Source organism: Oncorhynchus mykiss, chromosome 13 (assembly GCF_057628025.1).
Source record: "Oncorhynchus mykiss isolate SJ-2025 chromosome 13, ASM5762802v1, whole genome shotgun sequence".
In the NCBI taxonomy this organism is placed as follows: Eukaryota; Metazoa; Chordata; class Actinopteri; order Salmoniformes; family Salmonidae; genus Oncorhynchus; species Oncorhynchus mykiss.
Window position 1 is genome coordinate 39,237,441 of NC_143034.1, and position 23,257 is coordinate 39,260,697.

The following is a 23,257-nucleotide window of genomic DNA, read 5'->3' on the forward strand; positions in this document are numbered from 1 at the left end:
CATTGACAGCACAAACAGATCTGAGACCAGCCTACTCTTACCCTGCTGATGTAACTAATTTTGTGACGACAGTGATGGACACAAGGTGAGAATTATGTCATCCTGGAGGCTGGAAGTCTGTGGAAACAAGTTCCCCTTTCAACCACACACACACACACACACACACACACACACACACACACACACACACACACACACACACACACACACACACACACACACTTCCAGTTAACAAAGCCTGACCCTGCTTTTGGCTGGTGGGATTGGGAGGTGAATAGCTCTAATGATCAAAGCTGGCCTCCACTCAGCATATATGAGGGGAAAAAGTGACGATACTGTCACCCTGCAACCTTTTTTCCCTAGAAATTAAGACCAGTGACAAGTTGACATGCTGACAGAGGTGAACCAATCCTGAAATCAAACTTGAGTTTGATGTAGCATAAGTGTAATTAACACACTGTGCCAGAAATACGAGTGCAAAGAACATGACACCTTAAAATATAGTACTTCTTGCCAGAATTGGATAAAACTACAACGTTGAAATATGACCGCACTACAGAGTGCATGCACATATTGTCCCCCACCCGCCCCCAGAACATTTCATACAAAAAGCTTGGTTTACAAAGATCCCTGTGTCTTTGCAAGAATGCTGTGCCAAGCACCCCTATATATTCTCATTCCGTCAAGGTGTCAGGTTCAAAATGCTTCATCGCAAGGGGACTACTGAGGGAAGCCCCCCCCCCCCCCACCCACCACTTCAAATATGTAAACATCCAGGATGAGAAACTACTGTTTTGAGAAGGGCAACAGCTCTTCCTTTGAAATGACGAAAGAGAGTAAACAAGGGAACTAAGCTTCTGAAAGAATATGCCACAGACCAAATCAAATGCTAAAGACTAAAGCCCATAAGTAAGCACATGCAGTGATGTTGTGACTACTTTTTTGGTGGACCTATCTGTCCATGTCTGAGGTGGATGAGATGTGGGATGGCTCTAGTCAGTGTCTGCTGGTTGTCTCCTCTTTGGCGCTTCAATAATGAGTTTCTATTCAACCTTACAGTCAATGTAATGATTGAACAGTAGAATACTCAGGCTCTGTTCCAATACTTTAGAAATATGTCCTTCCTTCCTTGGGGAGAAATTACAAATCACTAATCTGACCAGGTTGGATTGGTGAAAGCAATAGGGTGGAAACCTTGCCTTCACATGATATTTTCAGTTACAAATCAGTGATTACAGTTCCTAAGGGTTTACCTAGTCCACTTCTAACACAAATGGGGCACAGACCTCTCCAGGCTTTTGAGCTGTGCAGGACGGAAATGAAGATGAAGACGAGCTAACTTGTCAGAAATAAACTTGCATGTAACATTGTCACAATTGAGTTAGGAATATTGTTACCTAAAGCAATCTTACTGGAAGCAGCCACTCATTTTTAGGAACTAATTTTAAGTTTGTCTCCACAGATCAAATGCTGAGGTCAATTCAAAAGTGTTTATTTATTCCCACATTTCCTGGAAAAGGAATCCCTAGGCTGTGTTCAGTAGGCACGTAGTGGGAAAGAACATTCGGAAACAGAGTGAAATGGAGAGGTACTATCTGAACTTACCCAATAAGAAATACTTGTTTTCGTTTTCTATTGCAAAACGTTTTTGCTACTGTATGTCCTAATGCACACAGCCCTGCTTTCTTCAGCAGTGCAACATAATAATAGCACGGCTAATTCCCTCCCTATGCCTTCCTCTTGGCCCTAACCCTTCAATGTTTGCCTATCTGGAAGGTGGAAGCATTTTGATGAAGCTATACCACTACACTGCTCAAACCTTTCCAGATCTGTAAACATTAAAGAATTAAGGCTGGAGTTAAATCCCGCCCTGGGAACTTTTATTAATGGTTTAAGTGCCACGGTCTTATTAGCATTAGTTACCAGACTCGCAGGCAGCATGTGGCAAATGTTTACCAGTTGTAAGAACAAGACACTGCAATAACCTTTCTTGGTAACAGTGTATGTTTTGACTGTGATGACAAACTGGAAAAGTATCAATGCAAATGACTAAAGCCATTTTCTTTGGAGATGTTGCATCGTTTTGATTTTGTATCTGACACTGTATAATACTGTACAGTACATACCACTAATCTGTCTGCCTTAAGTTTGTGAATAACTCCAACTTAAGGACAGTCCCTCTGATGAAAGAAACAATATGATTAAATGAGAAAAAAATATGTTTCAGGAATGTGTTGTTGGCGACCATCTCCTTCCTTCCCTGAGCTCGGCTTGGCTGTCGCCCCATGTTGATTCAATGGTTTATGTAACAGCAATTGTTTCCCTCTACTGCCAGGATTTGGCATGTTGCAACTTGACTAAAATCTTGCACCGTTTGCCAACAGGAGATTGGAGGACGCACCCACACGCATGTACACACACACACACCCACACACACATGCATGCACACGCATGCACATGCACACAGAGACAAATGAGGACATTCTTTAATGACGGCTGCAAATCCATCATCCAAAGAAAGAGAGCAGGGGTAAATGGAAGTTAAGTGGTTCCCCACTTTACAGATCAAACACAATGCATCTTCATAACCTGCAGACAGCACATAAACTGTTCATATACGGTGTTATTGGCTTAACAAAATAGGACTACATGTAGTGTAAGATCTTCGGTGCCAATAAGGAATTTCACTAGAACTGTTTTCATACAAAGTGCTCTAAACTTGAAAAGGGACTGCAATCAATTTGAATGAATTCCAATTGGAATGAATCCTGAATTGACTGAATGACAATATGTGATGGCTATCTTTTGCCTCAATATCTGTTCATAAACTAGCATCGGTAGTACTCCAGAGGGAAATCTGCCTGCTGGGATTGCTCATTCAAATTGGGGCTCCTGCAATGCTGAGTACTGTAGCCTTAGTACTGAGTTTGTATAACTGCACTGCACTACAGTCCACTTATAAGAATCAACCTCTCATCAAAAACTGTTTGGCAGATCCATTCCTATATACTTCAAATTACATTCGTCAGGGAGTGATGGAATCTTTGTATGTAGGATTAAAATGATGCTGGACACTTCCATATCGAATCAGGGTATTTGTATTTTACTATAGCGTGCCCTAATCCTAATAAACACGCCCAAGTTAAGTTGCGTGGGCTTACTCTTACCACGGCAGTAGTTGAGCTCGTCCACCACAAACCCCGTGGCACACTGCATGGTGCCCTGGCTTTGGAAGGGGCTCTGGATGACCCGTCGGACAGGCAGAGCAGGGGCGGGTGCCAGAGGACGCTGTTCCTCCACCAGAGGGGCCACGGTGGGCTCGTCGTCACCATTACTGACGATGATCTGGGCATTCTGAGGCAGGCAGAAGTAGCCTCCAAAATGGTTGATGCACCTCATGCCGCCCTTGCAGGCGTCGGGCACCGTGGTACACTCGTTGATGTCTGAAAAAGGGAGGACTGCATTCAGAGACAGACCTGGGTTCATATAGTAAGCCACGGTTATTTTCTTTCAACTACTTAAGCTGCGCTTGATTGAGCTTGCCTGGCGCAATGACACCAGTGGAATAGCCCCAAAAGTGCTAATCCCACCCACCTGTCACTCCAGGTTGGAAAAAAACAAATAGTATTTGAACACAGGTCTGGTCGGAGTGTAACACCACCAAGTCAGCATGAGTGTACCAGGAAAACCCCCACCATCAAAATGCTTGGTATACACATACTGTATGGTATGTGTACAGTACGGTGTCTGCTAGAACTGATCGTATCTCTTCTATAGTGCTATTCAATTAATCTACTAATCAATCTATTCATTAAGTCAGAAACGTACAAGGACATTTGACAAAGTGTTGATAAGCGCCTCTTACCTTTGCATTCTTGTCGTTCCATGTCAAATGTATAGCCATCTGTGCACTGCGAATAGAAATAAGGGAGGATAAGTATCTGGTCCTCAATTGATTGGTTTGTTGATTGATTGAGGGATTGATTGATTAATCGATTGATTAATTGATCTACAAAATACGTATCACATATCTCTGAAGCTTTACAGTCTACATCTCATTAAATATGTAGTCTTATGCTCCTTTGTTATGCCACTTTGAGCCTATATATGAGGAAATCAGGCAGACAGCAATTAAGGAGTCAGCCTGAAGAACACCTGTGTCTCCCTAATTCACCCCAAAACAATGTGTTTAGTCTGTCGCCATCCAGGGTGGAATGTCTGCTCTCCTCGCTTGCTCTCTTCTGAGTCATGGGACTTGCCACTGTGTGTGCACGGGCATGTGTTGTCTCCAGTCTCCATGAGTCCAGACTCATGTTATTACCTCCCTAATTCATCAGCTCCAACAACAACAACTTCAACTACAGTCATTTGTCGAGAAGGAGACATCCTCCACTGGAGACATGCCAATGCTATCCCACCCCATCAGTGTCCATTCCAAGCCCTCTGTTAATTTTCATTAACGTTCACTTGGTACATGAGTCAGGGTTGGGGTCAACTCACATTTCAATCCAGGAAGTGAATTAACATTTTAGTTCATGAAATGCAAATTGTCCATTTGCTTACAATGACGATTTTCATTTCCTGAATTAAAAAATGTAATTGACGCCATCCTTAACTTGAATGAAATACCACTTTGAAAAACGTATATTGTCCTTCAGTACTGGCTCTTGCTTGTGCTGCCAATTACAAAAATAAATTTGCGGCTAATTTGCTGCAAATTAAGTATTGTGTGACATAATTTTGCAAATGTTGGCCACTGGTGGTGAATCTGCAGCAAACCTTAGGCAACAATAATATTTATTGCCACTAGTGGCAAACAGTTCGCCTGAGTTTTTTTCTGACAAACAATTCTCTCAAGATTCTATTTTAATATGTGGCAAACTTGTGGCAACAATATTTATTAGTGGCAAACCAGAAGTAGTTCCAAGACCAGTAAGCATTGATGACCAGTCGGTGGGAGAAGACAAATCTATTGGAAATGCAAACCAAGTGATCTACCTACCGAAGTTGTACAGTGAGTGTCTAATTTATTAATTAAACATCCTAATAAACTTAAATCATGTTAGCTAATTGATGCCTGTTTAGCAGTTTTATGGGATAGAGTGAAACACATGTTGTTGCAAACTGTCAGTGCCACAGACTGGCTAGTCCTCAGCTAGTGGCTAGCGCTTAGCTAGGTAGCTATCACATTTTTACACAATTAATGTGGTAGCTAGCTAGCTAACTAATGATTTGCCTAAACACATTTTTAGGTAAAGACTTGCTGTCTTGTAATAACAAATGTCAATATGCTAGCGTCACTGTTCAGTACCATGTTAGCTAGCACAACAGCTAAGTTTAAGTAGCAACAAGCAATATGAGCTGACTTGACCAGCTCAATATGAACTGACTTGATCAGAGCAAAACGTAACTTTTGAAGATGGCCATACCAAGATGGCCTGCCCATACCCGTCCTGTCGGAAGAGGATGCATCAACACCCTGCAAATAAGTTTGTGGTGTCACATGTGCTCCATGTCCGGCCTCTAGATCACCAGGCTGCTCGTTATGGCGCACACCTGTCACCATCGTTATGTGGATTATGACACTCACCTGGACTCCATCACCTTCTTGATTACCTCCCCTATATATGTCACTCCCTTTGATTCCTTCCCCAGGTGTCATTGTTCCTGTTTCAGTTTCATGACTGTGCTTTGTATTATGTTTTGTTTATTGAGTAACTCACTCACTCCCTGAACTTGCTTCCCGACTCTCAGCGCACATCGTTACAGAATGACGCCTCACCAAAGTGAAGCATCAGGGATTGATACATTTTTTTGGAGGTGATGTCGGGTCCGGGTGTCAGAACCGGAGCTACCTGGGAGGCCTTAGCCGGTTTGTCAGATTCCCATGCCTCGGTGGGTTCGACGGGTTCCCCTGCCTCAAAGGGCTCGATGGCTTCCCCCGCCTCAACGCGCTCGACGGCTTCCCGTGCCTCGGCGGGCCCGACGGGCTCCCGTGCCTCGGCGGGCCCGACGGGCTCCCGTGCCTCGGCGGGCTCGACGGGCTCCCGTGCCTCGGCGGGCTCCCGTACCTCGGCGGGCTCCCGTGCCTCGACGGGCTCCCTTGCCTCAGCGGGCTCGACGGGCTCCCTTGCCTCAGCGGGCTCGACGGGCTCCCATGCCTCAGCGGGCTCGACGGGCTCCCATGCCTCAGCGGGCTCGACGGGCTCCCGTGCCTCGACGGGCTCCCGTGCCTCGACCGGGGCAACCGAGGAGGTCTCAGCTGGCTCATCAGGCTCCCCCGCCTCAGCCGGTTCATCAGGTTTCTGCGCCTCAGCGGAGGCGACCAGTCCTCTCCTAATCCCTGGGATCATCCCTGTACTTGGAGTCCTGCGGCTGAAGCTGAACGTGCCGGGGAGGGAGTACTGTCACGTATGCTCTCTCTCCGGGACTCTAGGTTGCCAAGCTCCTGCGCCTCAGCTGGATCGACAGGTTCCAGCACCTTCGCAGTGGTGACTGGTTCGCACCTGATCCCCGGGATCATCATCTTGGTCCCCGGGATCATCATCTTGGTCGGAGTCCTGCGTTCTTGAGCCGTGCGTCGGAGTACTGTCACATGTGCTCCCTCTCCGCACACCTGTCACCATCGTTATGCTCATTATGACACTCACCTGGACTCAATCACCTCCTTGATTACCTGCCCTATATATGTCACACCCTTTGGTTCCTTCCCCAGGTGTCATTGTTCCTGTTTCAGTATCATGTCTGTGCGTTGTTCATGTTTCTTGTTTTGTATTATGTTTTGTTTATTGATTAAATTACCCACTCCCTGAACTTGCTTCCCGACTCTCAGCGCACATAATTACATGTGGTGCATTCACTCATAACACTTTTCTGTGATAAATGAGTGTAATGTAATCTTCAAGCTTGATAAGGTAAGCAAATTCATACATGTAGTATTCTCATAAATGTAGCCTGCTATACATTTCATCTTTGCAAAAATCTGCTCTTTAAACTGCTAGCTCATCTTGATCATGTGTTGTTCCTTCTCTTTCTAGAAGCAAACAGTTACCAAGCAGAAACACAGATTGATTAGTTTGAATCAGTTGTGTTGTCGCTTGGCTGGAGAAATATCTCATATACTGTGGCTCTCTAGGAACAGTTGGCCACACATTTAGATTTAATAGTCCTGAGTCCCAGTTTATGCTAGTCCCAGTTTTTTTTGTATAGCATTTGCACAAGGTAGAATCATTGTTTTCTTGTTGAAAATATATAGCATGCCAGTTTCAGTAAGAAGCATAGCAAGATCAAGGCAACTTTAACAGCTGACCACAGTAATTGTTTTCAGTATCTTAATGTTTGTGTTTTCTGATTGTGTCAGTGCATGCAGTCATTAAGCCTTGTACGAAGAACAAAGTTCACTCAAAGGTAATAGTTCTGAACTGGGTTTGATTTTTATTTAATTAAAAAAAAAATTGGTTTATTTTTATTTTAACTTCCATTGGTTGAAAGCAAATTTCTTATCAGTTATCACTTCATGAACATTTGTTAGTTAAACATCCTAAGGTTAAAATCCCCATAGTGTTCACATTTCTCTCATTGTCTAGGGTCAGTTTGTTATATCTGGAGTACTTCTCCTGTCCTATTCGGTGTCCTGTGTGAATTTAAGTGTGCTCTCTCTAATTCTCTCTTTCTCTCTCTCGGAGGACCTGAGCCCTAGGACTATGCCCCAGGACTACCTGACATGATGACTCCTTGCTGTCCCCAGTCCACCTGGCCGTGCTGCTGCTCCAGTTTCAACTGTTCTGCCTTATTATTATTGGACCATGCTGGTCATTTATGAACATTTGAACATCTTGGCCATGTTCTGTTATAATCTCCACCCGGCACAGCCAGAAGAGGACTGGTTCCTCTCTGCGTTTCTTCCTAGGTTTTGGCCATTCTAGGGAGTTTTTCCTAGCCACCTTGCTTCTACACCTGCATTGCTTGCTGTTTGGGGTTTTAGGCTGGGTTTCTGTACAGCACTTTGAGATATCAGCTGATGTACGAAGGGCTATATAAATACATTTGATTTGATGTAGGAAATATTCGGTCTTTGCTAATTTTTTCCTTAGCAAGCTGATAATCATTTCAAGTTGTATTGGATTTATTTTTGTATCTGTTATTAATACATTTAATATACAGTGCCTTGCGAAAGTATTCGGCCCCCTTGAACTTTGCGACCTTTTGCCACATTTCAGGCTTCAAACATAAAGATATAAAACTGTATTTTTTTGTGAAGAATCAACAACATGTGGGACACAATCATGAAGTGGAACGACATTTATTGGATATTTCAAACTTTTTTAACAAATCAAAAACTGAAAAATTGGGCGTGCAAAATTATTCAGCCCCTTTACTTTCAGTGCAGCAAACTCTCTCCAGAAGTTCAGTGAGGATCTCTGAATGATCCAATGTTGACGTAAATGACTAATGATGATAAATACAATCCACCTGTGTGTAATCAAGTCTCCGTATAAATGCACCTGCACTGTGATAGTCTCAGAGGTCCACTAAAAGCGCAGAGAGCATCATGAAGAACAAGGAACACACCAGGCAGGTCCGAGATACTGTTGTGAAGAAGTTTAAAGCCGGATTTGGATACAAAAATATTCCCCAAGCTTTAAACATCCCAAGGAGCACTGTGCAAGCGATAATATTGAAATGGAAGGAGTATCAGACCACTGCAAATCTACCAAGACCTGGCCGTCCCTCTAAACTTTCAGCTCATACAAGAAGACTGATCAGAGATGCAGCCAAGAGGCCTATGATCACTCTGGATGAACTGCAGAGATCTACAGCTGAGGTGGGAGACTGTCCATAGGACAACAATCAGTCGTATATTGCACAAATCTGGCCTTTATGGAAGAGTGGCAAGAAGAAAGCCATTTCTTAAAGATATCCATAAAAAGTGTCATTTAAAGTTTGCCACAAGCCACCTGGGAGACACACCAAACATGTGGAAGAAGGTGCTCTGGTCAGATGAAACCAAAATTGAACTTTTTGGCAACAATGCAAAACGTTATGTTTGGCGTAAAAGCAACACAGCTCATCACCCTGAACACACCATCCCCACTGTCAAACATGGTGGTGGCAGCATCATGGTTTGGGCCTGCTTTTCTTCAGCAGGGACATGGAAGATGGTTAAAATTGATGGGAAGATGGATGGAGCCAAATACAGGACCATTCTGGAAGAAAACCTGATGGAGTCTGCAAAAGACCTGAGACTGGGACGGAGATTTGTCTTCCAACAAGACAATGATCCAAAACATAAAGCAAAATCTACAATGGAATGGTTCAAAAATAAACATATCCAGGTGTTAGAATGGCCAAGTCAAAGTCCAGACCTGAATCCAATCGAGAATCTGTGGAAAGAACTGAAAACTGCTGTTCACAAATGCTCTCCATCCAACCTCACTGAGCTCGAGCTGTTTTGCAAGGAGGAATGGGAAAAATTTCAGTCTCTCGATGTGCAAAACTGATAGAGACATACCCCAAGCGACTTACAGCTGTAATCGCAGCAAAAGGTGGCGCTACAAAGTATTAACTTAAGGGGGCTGAATAATTTTGCACGCCCAATTTTTCAGTTTTTGATTTGTTAAAAAAGTTTGAAATATCCAATAAATGTCGTTCCACTTCATGATTGTGTCCCACTTGTTGTTGATTCTTCACAAAAAAAATACAGTTTTATATCTTTATGTTTGAAGCCTGAAATGTGGCAAAAGGTCGCAAAGTTCAAGGGGGCCGAATACTTTCGCAAGGCACTGTATGTAGTTTAGTATATTTAGTACATTAAGTATGTTTAAATGAACTTGCTGCTCACAGAGAAGCTAAACTAAAAGTTGTGTGATTTGTTTTATGTAGATAAGACATTTAATCAGTGTTGAGGAAGCTACTCTGAAAATGTAGTTTTCCAAGCTACCAATTACTTCACACTGGAAGATGTTCAACTACCTTTAACAAACATAGTTTACTTAACTATATCTGAGAATTAGACGTTCATCCATGTTGTTCAAATGTCAAGTTTCGAAGTTGTTGCAAACGTCACATTTGGATGTTTTTAAGGTTAAGTTTAGGCATTAACTCTGAAATCTTAAGGTTAGGCATTAACTCTGAATGTTTAAGGAAAAAGGTAACGTTTTGGTTAGGCTTAAAACAAAAATAACTTTCTATCATTGGATTTGAACTTTCAACCTTTGGGTATCAGAGGCAGATGCTTACACCCACATCTGCCATCCCTGTCCACAATGCCCTTGCACAGCATTTCCCAAACTCGGTCCCCAGGTGCACATTTTGGCTTTTGCCCTAACACTACACAGCTGATTAAAATGATAAAAGCTTGTTCATTAGATCCTTTTTTGATTAGGCTGTGTAGTGCTAGGCCAAAAAACAAAACGTGCACCCCTTGGAGTCCTGAGAACAAAGTTTGGGAACTTCTTGTCGCGCGTGGTGGGGGTGAGCAGGTCAGCTGTTCGTTCACCCACACACGCTCGCAATTACCAATAACCCATCCACAACCGCCCGACTATAAGTGATAAAGTGAAAATCTGGAGGCCCGGAACCGACCCTAACCCGTAATATAGAAATGTTTTTGCTGTAGGCCACAGCCAGAGACGGTAGAAAGATTTTTTTGACAGGAGGTGCATGCTTTTTTTTTGTATGATTAAGATACAGTGCCTTGCGAAAGTATTCGGCCCCCTTGAACTTTGCGACCTTTTGCGACATTTCAGGCTTCAAACATAAAGATATAAAACTGTATTTTTTTGTGAAGAATCAACAACAAGTGGGACACAATCATGAAGTGGAACGACATTTATTGGATATTTCAAACTTTTTTAACAAATCAAAAACTGAAAACTTGGGCGTGCAAAATTATTCAGCCCCCTTAAGTTAATACTTTGTAGCGCCACCTTTTGCTGCGATTACAGCTGTAAGTCGCTTGGGGTATGTCTCTATCAGTTTTGCACATCGAGAGACTGACATTTTTTCCCATTCCTCCTTGCAAAACAGCTCGAGCTCAGTGAGGTTGGATGGAGAGCATTTGTGAACAGCAGTTTACAGTTCTTTCCACAGATTCTCGATTGGATTCAGGTCTGGACTTTGACTTGGCCATTCTAACACCTGGATATGTTTAATTTTGAACCATTCCATTGTAGATTTTGCTTTATGTTTTGGATCATTGTCTTGTTGGAAGACAAATCTCCGTCCCAGTCTCAGGTCTTTTGCAGACTACATCAGGTTTTCTTCCAGAATGGTCCTGTATTTGGCTCCATCCATCTTCCCATCAATTTTAACCATCTTCCCTGTCCCTGCTGAAGAAAAGCAGGCCCAAACCATGATGCTGCCACCACCATGTTTGACAGTGGGGATGGTGTGTTCAGCTGTGTTGCTTTTACGCCAAACATAACGTTTTGCATTGTTGCCAAAAAGTTCAATTTTGGTTTCATCTGACCAGAGCACCTTCTTCCACATGTTTGGTGTGTCTCCCAGGTGACTTGTTACAAACTTTAACCAACACTTTTTATGGATATCTTTAAGAAATGGCTTTCTTCTTGCCACTCTTCCATAAAGGCCAGATTTGTGCAATATACGACTGATTGTTGTTCTATGGACAGAGTCTCCCACCTCAGCTGTAGATCTCTGCAGTTCATCCAGAGTGATCATGGGCCTCTTGGCTGCATCTCTGATCAGTCTTCTCCTTGTATGAGCTGAAAGTTTAGAGGGACGGCCAGGTCTTGGTAGATTTGCAGTGGTCTGATACTCCTTCCATTTCAATATTATCGCTTGCACAGTGCTCCTTGGGATGTTTAAAGCTTGGGAAATATTTTTGTATCCAAATCCGGCTTTAAACTTCTTCACAACAGTATCTCGAACCTGCCTGGTGTGTTCCTTGTTCTTCATGATGCTCTCTGCGCTTTTAACGGACCTCTGAGACTATCACAGTGCAGGTGCATTTATACGGAGACTTGATTACACACAGGTGGATTGTATTTATCATCATTAGTCATTTAGGTCAACATTGGATCATTCAGAGATCCTCACTGAACTTCTGGAGAGAGTTTGCTGCACTGAAAGTAAAGGGGCTAAATAATTTTGCACGCCCAATTTTTCAGTTTTTGATTTGTTAAAAAAGTTTGAAATATCCAATAAATGTCGTTCCACTTCATGATTGTGTCCCACTTGTTGTTGATTCTTCACAAAACAATACAGTTGTATATCTTTATGTTTGAAGCCTGAAATGTGGCAAAAGGTCGCAAAGTTCAAGGGGGCCGAATACTTTCGCAAGGCACTGTATGTTTCTGCTTATAATTTCCAACATTTTTGTAGGCTATTTGTTAGTCAACATATCTATAGATACATACAGCTTCTCTTCTGTCATTATGTGACTAAATAAACCCTTGCTCGCCAGAAGAATGCCATATATCTATAGAATGAATGCTTCAATCTAGTTGACATTGGTTAAGTTCTCTGTCATCTATGCTTCTTTAATGGAGCAAACATGTTAAGGGACCGGTGAAAAAATGCAATAACCCCCCCCCCAAATAAAATTAAAAATATTTTCTGTGTAAAATGTCCAAATTTCATCAGTTTGAACGGTTGCAAGGAAAGGAAAGAGAAAGCTGTGAAAACGACCCAACATATTAGATTTCAGTTCGGATGCATATTTTATGTGGTTGAAATACTATTAGCTTTAAGGATGCTGATAAAGATAGCATCTCTACAGACAGTATCTTTTTTTCACATTTAATTTATTTTTATTTTTTATAGTTGTTTTTTGTATTAACACCCCATTTTTGTCCCAAATTTCATGGTATCCAATTGGTAGGAGTTACAGCCTTGTCTCATCGCTGCAACACCCGTACGGACTCAGGAGAGGCGAAGGTCGAGAACCATGTGTCTCCAAAACACAACCCAACCAAGCTGCACTGCTTCTTGACACATTGTCCATCCAACCCGGAAGCAAGCCGTACCAATATGTCAGAGGAAACACCTTACACCTGGCGACCTGGTCAGCGTGCACTGCGTCCGGCCCACCACAGGAGTCGCTAGTGTGCGATGAGACAAGGATATCCCTGCCGGCCAAACCCTCCCCTAACCCGGACGACACTGGGTCAATTGTGCGCCGCCCCATGGGCCTCCCGGTCGCAGCCGGCTCTAGTGGCACAGCCTTAGACCCGTGCGCCACTCGGGAGGCCCCTTACCTTAATTTAACTAGGCAAGTCAGTTAAGAACAAATTCTTATTTACAATGGCGGCCTACACCGGCCAAACCCGGATGACGCTGGGCCAATTGTGAGCCGGTCCTATGGGACTCCCAATCACGGCTGGTTGTGATACAGCCTGAATCTAACTGCACATTAACATTCTCTCAAGATGCTGAAAGAAATAATAATATTTATCCACTCCAGTTCCTGAGTCAAAATTTTGCATACAGTTGGTGTATCATTTTACTGGAAGAAATGCTTCATTCTGCAGGAATTAATATTAAGATTATAGACCTACAGTCAGATTTAATTTATTCCATCTGAACAGTAGGCTACAGTAGGCTATTATGTTCTCTTTATTTAACCTGCCCCCCACCCGCCCTTCATCCACACCATATTGCATGACCCTAAACCTGCCTTCCCCGCAGTATAACTGTGGGGACTGCGGGTTATGAGTCAGCCTACGCATCACTGGCACGTGGTGCCCAAGTTCAGAACGGCTGTCAGTCAAAACCCATACAGAGCTGTGAAGTGGAGACCCTGAGATCTGACGTCATGTATAGCATGTTCAAATCAAAGCAAATTTTATTGTTAGATGTTTTTGCGAGTGTAGTAAAATGCTTATGCTTCTAGATCCAACAGTACAGCAGTATCTAACAGGTAATATCTAGCAATTCCACAACAACCCTAATATCTAACAAATTCCACAACAAAACCTAATAACACAATCTAGTGAAGGAATGGGATAAGAATATATAAGTATAAAATATATGGATGAGCAGTGACAGAGCGGGAAGATGCAATGGATAGTAAAGAATAGATAGTAATGAATACAGTATGCATTATATACATATGAGATGAGCAATGCGAGATATGTAAACATTCTTAAAGTGGCATTTTTAAAGTGACTAGTGTTCCATTTATTAAAGTGGCCAATGATATCAAGTCTGTAAGTAGGCAACCGCCTCTGTGCTAGTGGTGGCTGTTTAACAATCTGATGGCTTGAGATTGAAAAACAGCTTCTATCTCTCTGTCCCAGAATTGCGACTCCACTTTGTCTCTATATTGGCAGTTTGCTTGTTTGATTGCCTTACGGAGGGAATAACTATTTGGCCATATTTCCAGTCACCTCGCCATGATTAAATGCGGTGGTACGTGCTCTCAGTTTTGCGCGAATGGCGCCATCAATTCGCAGTCACAGTGGGAAAAACATCTCCTATACACTTCCTTATAAACTCACTCACCGAGTCAGCATATACAGTGGGGCAAAAAAGTATTTAGTCAGCCACCAATTGTGCAAGTTCTCCCACTTAAAAAGATGAGAGAGGCCTGTAATTTTCATCATAGGTACACTTCAACTATGACAGACAAAATGAGGAAAAAAAATCCAGAAAATCACATTGTAGGATTTTTTATGAATTTATTAGCAAATTATGGTGGAAAATAAGTATTTGGTCAATAACAAAAGTTTATCTCAATACTTTGTTATATACCCTTTGTTGGCAAAGACAGAGGTCAAATGTTTTCTGTAAGTCACAAGGTTTTCACACACTGTTGCTGGTATTTTGGCCCATTCCTCCATGCAGATCTCCTCTAAAGCAGTGATGTTTTGGGGCTGTTGCTGGGCAACACGGACTTTCAATTCCCTCCAAAGATTTTCTATGGGGTTGAGATCTGGAGACTGGCTAGGCCACTCCAGGACCTTGCAAATCTTCCTACGAAGCCACTCCTTCGTTGCCCGGGCGGTGTGTTTGGGATCATTGTCATGCTGAAAGACCCAGCCACGTTTCATCTTCAATGCCCTTGCTGATGGAAGGAGGTTTTCACTCAAAATCTCACGATACATGGCCCCATTCATTCTTTCCTTTACACGGATCAGTCGTCCTGGTCCCTTTGCAGAAAAACAGCCCCAAAGCATGATGTTTCCACCCCCATGCTTCACAGTAGGTATGGTGTTCTTTGGATGCAACTCAGCATTCTTTGTCCTCCAAACACGACGAGTTGATTTTTTACCAATCTTCTTCTGGATCATCCAAATGCTCTCTAGCAAACTTCAGACGGGCCTGGATATGTACTGGCTTAAGCAGGGGGACACGTCTGGCACTGCAGGATTTGAGTCCCTGGCGGCGTAGTGTGCTACTGATGGTAGGCTTTGTTACTTTGGTCCCAGCTCTCTGCAGGTCATTCACTAGGTCCCCCGTGTTGTTCTGGGATTTTTGCTCACCGTTCTTGTGATCATTTTGACCCCACGGGGTGAGATCTTGCGTGGAGCCCCAGATCGAGGGAGATTATCAGTGGTCTTGTATGTCTTCCATTTCCTAATAATTGCTCCCACAGTTGATTTCTTCAAACCAAGCTGCTTACCTATTGCAGGTCTACAATTTTGTTTCTGGTGTCCTTTGACAGCTCTTTGGTCTTGGCCATAGTGGAGTTTGGAGTGTGACTGTTTGAGGTTGTGGACAGGTGTATTTTATACTGATAACAAGTTCAGAGAGGTGCCATTAATACAGGTAACGAGTGGAGGACAGAGGAGCCTCTTAAAGAAGAAGTTACAGGTCTGTGAGAGACAGAATTCTTGCTTGTTTGTAGGTGACCAAATACTTATTTTCCACGATAATTTGCAAATAAATTCATTAAAAATCCTACAATGTGATTTTCTGGATTTATTTTCTCATTTTGTCTGTCATAGTTGAAGTGTACCTATTATGAACATTACAGGCCTCTCTCATCTTTTTAAGTGGGAGAACTTGCACAATTGGTGGCTGACTAAATACTTTTTTTCTCCACTGTACGTCAATGTTATTATCTGAGGCTACCCGGGAACATATCCCAGTCCACGTGATCAAAGCAATCTTGAAGCTTGGAATTCGATTGGGCAGACCAGGGTTGGATAGAACTAAGCACGGGCACTTCCTGTTTTAGTTTCTGCCTATAGGAGGGGAGCAACAAGATGGAGTCATGGTCAGATTTGCCAAAAAGAGGGCGGGGGAGGGCCTTGTATGCATCGCAGAAGTTAGAGTAGCAATTTTCGTATGTGTTACTCACTAGTGTACAGCAATCGATATGCTGATAGAATTTAGGTAGCCTTTTTCTCAAATTAGCTTTGTTAAAATCCACAGCTACAATAAATGCAGCCTCAGGATATATGGTTTCCAGTTTGCATAAAGTCCAGTGAACTTCCTCGATGGCCGTCTTGGTATCCGCTTGCGGGGGGATATACACGGCTGTGACGGATAACCGAGGATAGTTCTCTTGGGAGATAATACGGTCGGCATTTGATTGTGAGGAATTCTAGGTCAGGTGAATAAAAGGACTTGAGTTCCTGTATGTTGTTAGAATTACACCATAAGTAATTAATCATGAAACATACACCCCGGCCCTTCTTCTTACCAGAGATGTTTATTCCTGTCAGCGTGATGCACTGAAAATCCCGTTGGCTGTATGGACTCCGACGGCATGTCCCCAGCTAGCCATGTTTCCGTGAAACAGAGTATGTTACAATCCTAGATATCTCTTTGGAAAGCAACGCTTACCCTGATTTCGTCAACTTTGTTAACTAGGGACTGGACATTAGCGAGTAATATACTCGGAAGCAGTGGGAGGTGTGCGCACATCCGAAGCCTCACTAGAAGACCGCTCCGGCGCCCTCTCCTCTGGCAGCATTGTTTTGGGTCAGCCTCTGGAATCAGTTCAAATGCCCTGGGAGGTGCAGACTGTCGCGCCCTAACCATAGAGAGCCCTTGTTTCTCTATGGTGTAGTAGGTCAGGGCGTGACTAGGGGTATTCTAGTTTAATATTTTTATGTTGTGTTCTAGTTTATATTTTCTATGTTGGTGTTTTGTATGATTCCCAATTAGAGGCAGCTGGTAATCGTTGTCTCTAATTGGGGATCATATTTAAGTAGCTATTTTTCGTGGGATTTGTGGGATATTGTTTGTGTTAGTGTGTGTGGGCACTACGACTTCACGGTCATTGTAAGTTTTGTTTCACTTTGTATTAAAAAGATGTGGAACTCAATGCACGCTGCGCCTTGGTCAGCTCATTTTGAAGTTTGTGACACAGACAAAGAATCCGCTTTGGGAAAATTGTATTCCTGGTCGTAGTGCTGGTTGTGCTGGTAAGTTGATGTCTCTCTGATATCCAATAGTTCTTCCCAATAGTTCTTGCAATAGTTCTTCCCGGACTGGAAGCGAAGCTGCCATCTCTATCGGCGCCATCTGTGGCTGTACAGTAACATTGAAAACGTTACTGTACAGCCACTGTGTTCAAATTTACACTCTTGTCAGTGTCCAAATCTGCCATTTCCAACCCGTATACAAGTACGAGTGTAAAGGGCTACCTAAAGTTACTTTGAAAAGGTAGTTCACTGCATTTAAACTACCTCGTGAAAAAATGATCATGTATATCTGAAATGTCATAGACCACAAATTGCAAGAACAGATCACGTTGTGGTCATATCTTAACAGAAAGTTTTTGTGTTTAATAGACCATGTTTTAAGTGAGAATTGGGCAGGTTTCATGCCTGAAAAATAAAGTAAATGATTGCCTACTTCACCCATAATTTATAACATTTTTGCAAACAAAGTACTGTGTAGTTCCAGTAGTTAGCTGCACCACTACCTGGTAAAAAGGTTGTTGAGGCCTCCCGGGTGGCGCAGTGGTTAAGGGCGCTGTACTGCAGCGCCAGCTGTGCCATCAGAGTCCCTGGGTTCGCGCCCAGGCTCTGTCGTAACCAGCCGCGACCCTCCCGGTCTGTGGGGCGACGCACAGCAGTACAGCGTCGTCCGGGTTAGGGAGGGATTGGTTGGTAGGGATCTCCTTGTCTCCTGTGGCGGGCCGGGCGCAGTGCGCGCTAGCCAAGGTTGCCAGGTGTAGCCTCCGACACATTGGTGCGGCTGGCTTCCGGGTTGGATGCGCACTGTGTTAAGAAGCAGTACGGCTGGTGTATCGGTGTATCGGAGGACGCATGACATTCAGCCTTCGTCTCTCCCGAGCCCGTACGGGAGTTGTAGCAATGAGACAAGATAGTAGCTACTACAACAATTGGATACCACGAAATTGGGGAGAAAAAGGGGTAAAATAAAAATAAAAAAACATCAAAAAAAAGTTGTTAACTACCTAGATTTGAACATATCTCAACTACCACCAAGCTACTGGAAAATGTAGTTAAATTACTAGTTGAAATATGCTGAACAAAAATATAAATGTAACATCTTGGTCCCATGTTTCATGAGCTGAAATAAAATATCCCAGAAATGTTCCATGTGCACAAAAATGTATTTCTCTCAAATTGTTCACAAATTTCTTTACATCCCTGTTAGTAAGCATTTCTCCTTTGCAAGATAATTAATCCACCTGACACGCGTGGCATATCAAGAAGCTGATTAAGCATGATCATTACACAGTGCTGAGGACAATAAAGGCCACTAAAATGTGCAGTTTTTCCACACAACACAATGCCACAGATGTTGTTTTGAGGGAGCATGCAATTGGCATGCTGACTGCAGGAATGTCCACCAGAGCTATTGCCAGAAAATTGAATGTTAATTTCTCTACCATAAGCCGTTTTAGAGAATTTGGCAGTTTATCCAATTGGCATCACAATCGCAGACCACGTGTAACCACACCAGCCCAGGAACTCCACATCCGACTTCTTAACCTGCGGGATCGTCTGAGACCAGCCACCTAGACAGCTGAAGAAACTGTCGGTTTGCACAACAGAAGAATTTCTGCACAAACTGTCAGAATCCGTCTCAGGGAAGCTCATCTTCCTGCTCCTCGTCCTCACCAGGGTCTTGACCTGACTGCAGTTCGGTGTCATAACCAACTTCAGTGGGCAAATGCTCACCTTCGATGGTCACTGGCATGCTGGAGAAGTGTGCTCTTCACGGCTGAATCAACTGTACCAGGCAGATGGCGTCATATGGGCGAGCAGTTTGCTGATGTCAACATTGTGAACAGAATGCCCCATGGTGGCAGTGGGGTTATGGTATGGGCAGGAATAAGCTATGGACAACAAACACAATTGCATTTTATCGATGGCAATTTGAATGCACAGAGATACTGTGATGAGATCCTGAGGCCCTTTGTTGTGCCATTCATACCTCATGTTTCAGAGTGATATTGCAAGGATCTGTACACAATTCTTGAAAGTTGAAAATGGCCCAGTTCTTCCATGGCCTGCACACTCACCAGAGATGTCACCCACCCAATGAGCATGTTTGGGATGCTCTCAAATCAAATCTATTGGTCACATACACATATTTAGCAGATGTTATTGAGGGTGTTTGTGCTTGTGTTCCTAGCTCCAACAGTGCAGTAGTATCTAACAATTCACAACAATACACAAATCTAAAAGTAAAAGAATGGAATGAAGAAATACATTAATATTAGGACGATCGATGTCGGAGTGGCTCTGGATCGATGTGTATGACAGCGTGTTCCAGTTCCCGCCAACATCCAGCAACTTTGCACAGCCATTGAAGTAGAGTGGAAGGACATTCAACAGGCCACAATCAACACCCTGATCAACTCTATGCTAAGGAGATGTGTCGCACTACATGAGGCAAATGGTGGTCACACCAGATGCTGACGGGTTTTCTGATCCACGCCCCTACCTTTTTTTAAGGTGTGTATGACCAACATAATCATATCTGTAGTCCCAGTCATGTGAAATCCATCGATTAGGGCCTAATGAATTGATTTCAACTGACTGATTTCCTTATATGAACTGTAGCTCAGTAAAATTGTTGAAATTGCTACATGTTGCGTTTATAGTTTTGTTCAGTGTACATGTAGTTCACTACTCCCCAACACTGCATTAAATGTTGTTAATACAGAAAGTAACCAAAAATCTGAACTAATTGGTATATTCATATGTTGCAGGAAACAATAGATGTTCGCTACAAGCTTTCTAGAATTGTTTTCCAGAAGTTCACAAGTCACTGCAAATTTGACGCCAGTTTGCCACAAAACTGAAAATTTGAGCTTGGCACAAAAATTTACCAAAGAGTTGCCACAACTGTTGAACAGAAGCCTGTTTTTTCGGTAAGGAGCTGCGTCTTTTAGTGCTATTTTTTTTGTTGCAGCATGCACTGCAGTGTATGCATGTGGAGGTTGTGAGAGTGGCACTTGCCGTGTATGAGATGGGTTCCTCAGCTTCCTGCGAGACGGCCACGTTGACAACAACACTCAAGCACAAGTAAATCCGTAGCATTGTGACGTCCCTGCGACATTGAGAAAAAGATTGAGTGAGAAAATGTGTTTTTCAAGTAAGTGTCCTTGTGAACATGTTGAGTCTCAGAATGTTCCAGAAATGTCTGTATACAATGGCAAAATGTTTGCAGAATACATCTAATTTGGTCAAGTTTTCTTTATGTTTCCCAAATGGTAGTCCACAACCTTCCTGTGACATTCCCATGGCCAGTACTCACTCACTCCAGTTTTCTAACACATGCTGAGGAAGGCACTAAGTTGAGATCTGTGTCAGCATGGACATGATTCTCACAAACCAAATTCATAGCTCTGTCCGTTTTATGTTATATTATCATGAAATTATATAAGATAAACCACAGGCTAGATATGCTGATTATAACATTATATGGTGCATACATTATAATTGCCATTACTATTTGAAAATTGGCATTATGACCTGTATAGAAAAACTTCCTTAATGAAGAATTCAGCACATTCTATTACTATTTAACTATTTTCCTAAGCTGGATAGAGCAACATCCCCTTTGCACGATGTCCCTTCATTGAAAACAGGAAATGCTTGGAAAATCATGTTCAAATTCCAGGGCATGACCTGTGGCAAACTTACAGTAATACCACAATGCCTAATGCTCAAGGAGCTGATGCTGGCATATCGATATTGCGTATCCAGTGTCTGAAAAAGTAGGTACTGTATGTATTAAGATTGTCCCAAATAGTGGGTCAGCTGGGATGCAGACACTAGTAAATCACACAGCTATGACTCTGCCATTCTCCTCCATAATTACAACAGTGAACTTGACTACAGAATAATTGGCTGTGTGTGTGTGTGTGTGTGTGTGTGTGTATGTGTGTGTGTGTGTGTGTGTGTGTGTGTGTGTGTGTGTGTGTGTGCATGCGTGCAGAGTGAAAACCAATTGTAAAGTGTCTTTATTGCACCATCAGTTGGTATGTTGTTAAGAAAAATAATTACATCAGGAAAGTAATTGTTAGGCAAGTACAAACATCTCCATTGGGAGCACAGCCAGGTCTCATAGACTAGATGTAACACAGTAAAAGTAAATCCAGGACACCCAATTTAGTATGATATGTTCCGTTTGGTATGGTTACATGAGACAGAATGTTACTTAAGGGAAAATCATAAGAGGTTGCATGTTTGAATCTCGAAGACAACTTTAGCATTTTTGCTAATTACTTACTACTTGTTTTTAGCTAATTGGCAACAACTTATCATTAGAGCTAATCCTTCCCCTAACCTTGCGACATCCACAAATTAATACATACCATAAGATAACTAAATGGAGTGTCACAAATGTACTTACTGAATGATACGAAATGCTCTGAGACCAGGTTGCATTCACTTTTTTATTGGCAAAGGTTCAAATCTCCCTCCAGCTACCTTCTGAATCACCCTATCAGTTTCATGTTTTCTCTGAAAGTACATCCCCATTCCGCGTTTAGCTCTTGTTAATAATGTAAGTACTTTAAAGTTTAATAAATCATTATATCCTATTGGTGTCGTATCTAGCGTTATCAACATAACATATTTTAACACTAATCGCCCCACGTAGTAACGTTTGAGTTACAAGATAAACCACAGGCTAGATAGCCAACTATCTTCCCAGGGACTACAGATGAAAACTACCAAACTGGCTAAATCTGGCACATTAAATGTTAATTAATGCATTGTCCCTGTCAAATACATAAATTGGCCTAGAATAGAAACGGTCAATTCCGACATGGTGCGAATGTCTGATGCAGCGATTATAAACAAAACCAATTTCCGATTATAACAATGATGCAATATATACAAACATCATATATTGGATTTGTAATAAATAATTTAACGTCTCCTGAACAATGCGCATTCAATTCAACAGATCAAATGTAGATTAGTATCATAATGACATGCAACCTAATTTGGAGTAGTGCAAAATGTAACGTTAGGCTATGCAATGTACGGTTTCATTTGCATTCGATAAGATTGCAATTTACCTGTAAAATTACTTTTTAGTTGGGAGTGTATCAATATTGAATTGATTATTTTCCTCCGGAGGGTCCCGTCAGAAGTGATGGTGAGTCTGAAGAAGCAACTTCTCCCTGAAATCAGTACACTTATGTACAAATTACCAGGCTATCACAGGGTAACAAAAGGATCGGGAGGTGGTGCTATCTTTACAGGTTACATCCGCGTCAAAGGTTTTTGTCTCTTTAACGTTGCAAAGTAATTTTTACTGTATCTAATAAAAAGCATTGCGCCCCCTCTACCGGAGATGTGAAAATATTGAGGCAGGTAGATGTAATAGGACAACTTGGCACTGCCAGTCAGGGCCAGAATGTTTTTGTTCCAATGTAATTGTTAAGCCCTGTTTAGAGGGATCAGAGAGTGTAGCGTAAACTATATGAAGTCTAAGACCAGACATACAGGAGCTCTATAAATCGTAACTTTAATCTTGACAGGCAACTACCATCTCAATTAGTTCAGATGACAGACAGGATTTTATCGTCATTACTAATCAATGATGAACATCCAATTTATATCCTAACATTGACAACACAGGGACAATCTCAATTGGATACTCCTGATGTCCGTTCTCCTCCCTTCCTTCTCAAAACCCATTGGAGAAGGTCAGAGGGGACAATTGAGATTCTTCCGTTATCACAGTTCCTCTGACAGCCTCTGCCTGTAAGATTTACATTTATTTAAATTAATGAAGCAACCCTTGATTTATAAGCCTAAGACTAGTGTTAGGTTTGAAGGACAGATGACCACAGATGTCATAGCAAACTGTACACTTTTAATTATAACTTCAACTGAACAAT

General features: G+C 42.4%; 1 protein-coding gene across 2 annotated transcripts in view; it reads right to left on the reverse strand.

Moving 5' to 3' along the window:
- Positions 1–23,007, reverse strand: part of LOC110486086 (EGF-containing fibulin-like extracellular matrix protein 1) — a 40,343-nt gene extending 17,336 nt beyond the window's left edge. Inside the window, exons 1-4 of one of the 2 annotated variants that reach the window (XM_021557429.3) lie at positions 22,430–23,007; positions 20,358–20,448; positions 3,866–3,911; positions 3,168–3,443 (exon numbers count right to left, since the gene is read on the reverse strand). In XM_021557429.3, the coding sequence (XP_021413104.1) occupies positions 3,168–3,443; positions 3,866–3,911; positions 20,358–20,438 (403 nt within the window). In that variant the 5' untranslated portion in view covers positions 20,439–20,448; positions 22,430–23,007. The remainder of the gene's footprint in view (positions 1–3,167; positions 3,444–3,865; positions 3,912–20,357; positions 20,449–22,429) is intronic. The other variant, XM_021557430.3, reaches the window with a different exon arrangement.
- Between the last annotated feature and the right edge of the window lie 250 nt (positions 23,008–23,257).